The sequence below is a fragment of the Sphaeroforma arctica genome (assembly GCF_001186125.1).
Source record: "Sphaeroforma arctica JP610 unplaced genomic scaffold supercont1.2777, whole genome shotgun sequence".
NCBI lineage: Eukaryota > Ichthyosporea > Ichthyophonida > Sphaeroforma > Sphaeroforma arctica.
The window spans coordinates 136-3,154 of record NW_014037781.1 but is presented as its reverse complement, the minus strand read 5'-3'; the positions used below and the strand labels follow the sequence as shown (position 1 = coordinate 3,154).

The following is a 3,019-nucleotide window of genomic DNA, read 5'->3' as shown; positions in this document are numbered from 1 at the left end:
TAGTAGTAGTAGTAGACAAGAGTAGTATATATATTATATATTATATATTATATATTATATATTATATATATATATATATATATATATATATATAAATGATACATGTGTCAGATGATGGTATATCACATTCACATTTACTAAGTGAAGGGCAAGTGAGTGTAATATGTATGTGATACGTAGCAGATGAGTATATTCCTCACTTCTTTTGTAAGTTGAGACCTAGCCGGTGTGTTCTGAATATATTTCGTACAGATGTTGGTATATTCTGTACCTTTTGGGCAAGCTTCACTACACTTCACCTCATCCACCACCTTCAGTTTCATTTGACGAGTGCTGTGGCGTACGCCTATTTTCTGTCATCAGGTTTTTGGCTTTTAAATCATATACGTTTATCTTCACGTCTGATCCTGACATTGGTCCTGCAGTACAAATAACGTAAATGCTATCTACTTATGTGGCGGTTGTTAGCCCGATGAGTTCCTTGGCTGTTTGTGTCCAGTTCAATCATGCGACTTCATACCCATCAGTCTAAGTAGTTTATTGTTACCTATACTCTTTCTCCTCTCTACCAGGCCCCGGTAAAAACTTTCGTTTTAAGTATTCTAGGCATTATATTTTTATCACTGCTCCCCTTCAAAGTGGTCTATTTTTATTTTCAACCCTCTTTGATGACGTCTATTTTTAACTACTCCTTTACGTAGTCTATTTTTATCTCTACCTTATTCTAAGTACTCTATTTTTATCTCTACCTTGTAGTCCATTTTTAACTTTACTCTTCCAAGTAGTTTATTTTCATATCTACTCCACTTCGAAGTACTCTATTTTTATCACCACTCCGCATCTATGTGGTCTAATTCCGTCTCGATTCTACTACCCTCCACTTTCTCAGGCCCCGCCAAGAACTTCATACTACACGAGTTCGAAGACTCTGAGCTCATTGAGGAGCACACCAACATGATGACTATCCGCATTCCCCAGAAGAAAGTTCTGTGGTCGCAGGTGTTCAAGGCGCTGCAAGACGGCCAGCAGAGGTACCACATCGAGGACTACAGCGTCAGTCAGACGTCACTGGAACAGGTGCATACACAATGCCACATGCTCGACATGTCAAGTATATGCTCACGCCTTGTACATACACACTTAACGTTACAGGGGATGGAGAGTGAAAGTATTGTTGCACGCATGTACCATGCGCACACTCTTTGCCTTACATGAATCGGAGAGGGAAATTACCGCTGCATGCATATACCATGCTCACGCACTTAGCCTTACAGGGGATGGAAATTGAAGAGTGAAAGTACCACTGCATGCATACACCATGCTCACACACTTAGCCTTACAGGGGATGGAAATTGAAGAGTGAAAGTACCACTGCATGCATACACCATGCTCACACACTTAGCCTTACAGGGGATGGAAATTGAAGAGTGAAGTACCACTGCATGCGGGCACCATGCTCATTCCTGTACCTTGGCGCACGTTTGCATGCCCACGCCATGCACAGGCTGACTTACTCACAGCTTGCCCATGTGCTCGCAATTAGCCATACGGAAAACAGCGAATGAATTGTTTATTACACGATTCCTTTCCACTGATCTGAATGCGCACCACGCGTGTTGAATCTGAGACTATGCATGTTGCGTTCGTATTCATCTTCAATTTTTTTTATGTTTGACATACCCAAGCAAGCATGCATACACGGAATAGTTTGTATACTCAGTCACAAGAGAGTTATATATTTGAAAGATACAAACATATGTTTATTGCACCTGGCGTGTGCCTGAATGTGTATCTATATCCTACTGCTCTACTTATGTTTTGCGATGAGTCTTGCATCTGTTATAAGTTAGACACTGTGTTGTGTCTGGTGCAATCTGTTATCTGAGCACATGTGTATACACAGAATAGTTTGTATATGAAGTCATGAGAGACTGTAGGGCTTTGTGTGTAAGTGTGTAGTGCAACGTGTATCCTACGCTCTTCAAGTCATGTTGTCTGATCTGGCTTCTTCCGAGCATTTGTTCCGTGGTAAGCGATCTTTGGCACACATTACCATATTCTATTGCGCTAAATTTGCATGCACATGTGTGTTGCAAATACCTACTCTCACCCTCGAGGTGCTACCAGGCCCAAAGGCGTAAATCTTTGGAAGCAATGTTTGCCTATTGTCTTTAACCACCACCACACACCCCTACACTCACGGTACGCATTCTCCGGTTCCCTTCCACTAAACCTCTAGGCACATGTATGTGGCACATATCCCTACCCTCCTCTTTGAGATGCCATTAGACCCAGACACTCATATTTTTGATCGTGTACTAAAATCTCGAATCACCACACCCCTACACTCGGCTCCGAAAGGATTGGCATTTGAGATGCGCAACTTTTTTTTTGTTTATCAGATCAGATTTAAGCAGAACTACTTTGGAAAACTTCAATGTTTGACTTGAATATCTCCAATCACCTTCTGCAGATTTTCATCATGTTCGCACACGGGCAAGAAGCCATTAACGACTCGGATCTGAACTACGACCGAGAAGCAGCAGAAGAGGAGCTCGAACGCAGTTCCTCTATGAAGATATGAGGGGCCATGCTATTCTGAGCAAGACTTGGAAGTGTCAAGAAAAAGTGCCAATGCAGGATGTGCCTGTTATGTGGCGTAGGCTGCGGGAGCAACTTGGATTGTATAGCCTTCGCTTATTAGATGTAATTTAATTATTATTATTAAATCGCACCGAATCAAATCGTGGATTCTGGCGCACCTTGTGTTATTTTACCTGAGAGACTAGTAGTGCATTACCAAGCAAGTGAGTATCAGAACATTGATAGCAATAGTAGCGAGTGTTCTAAGATATAGACAGTCAAAGAGCTTTAAAATTGCGCAGATTCGCTTCCAGTGTGAAGGTTCCGATAAAAACCCAAGCATTGTATTTATTTTGTCCTAGTACCAGTGAGTTGTTTGTTTAAAAGCCTCCATGTCTCGATAATGCCGGTTGGTCTAGTCACTTCCCTGTCGGAT

General features: G+C 41.7%; 1 protein-coding gene across 1 annotated transcript in view; it reads left to right on the top strand.

Annotated features, from left to right (window-relative positions):
- Positions 1-2,759, top strand: part of SARC_12980 (hypothetical protein) — a gene marked incomplete at its 5' end in the record, with an annotated part of 4,380 nt that extends 1,621 nt beyond the window's left edge. Inside the window, 2 exons of the mRNA XM_014292902.1 lie at positions 890-1,077; positions 2,474-2,759. Coding sequence (XP_014148377.1) covers positions 890-1,077; positions 2,474-2,584 — 299 coding nt within the window. The remainder of the gene's footprint in view (positions 1-889; positions 1,078-2,473) is intronic.
- Positions 2,760-3,019: the final 260 nt, after the last annotated feature.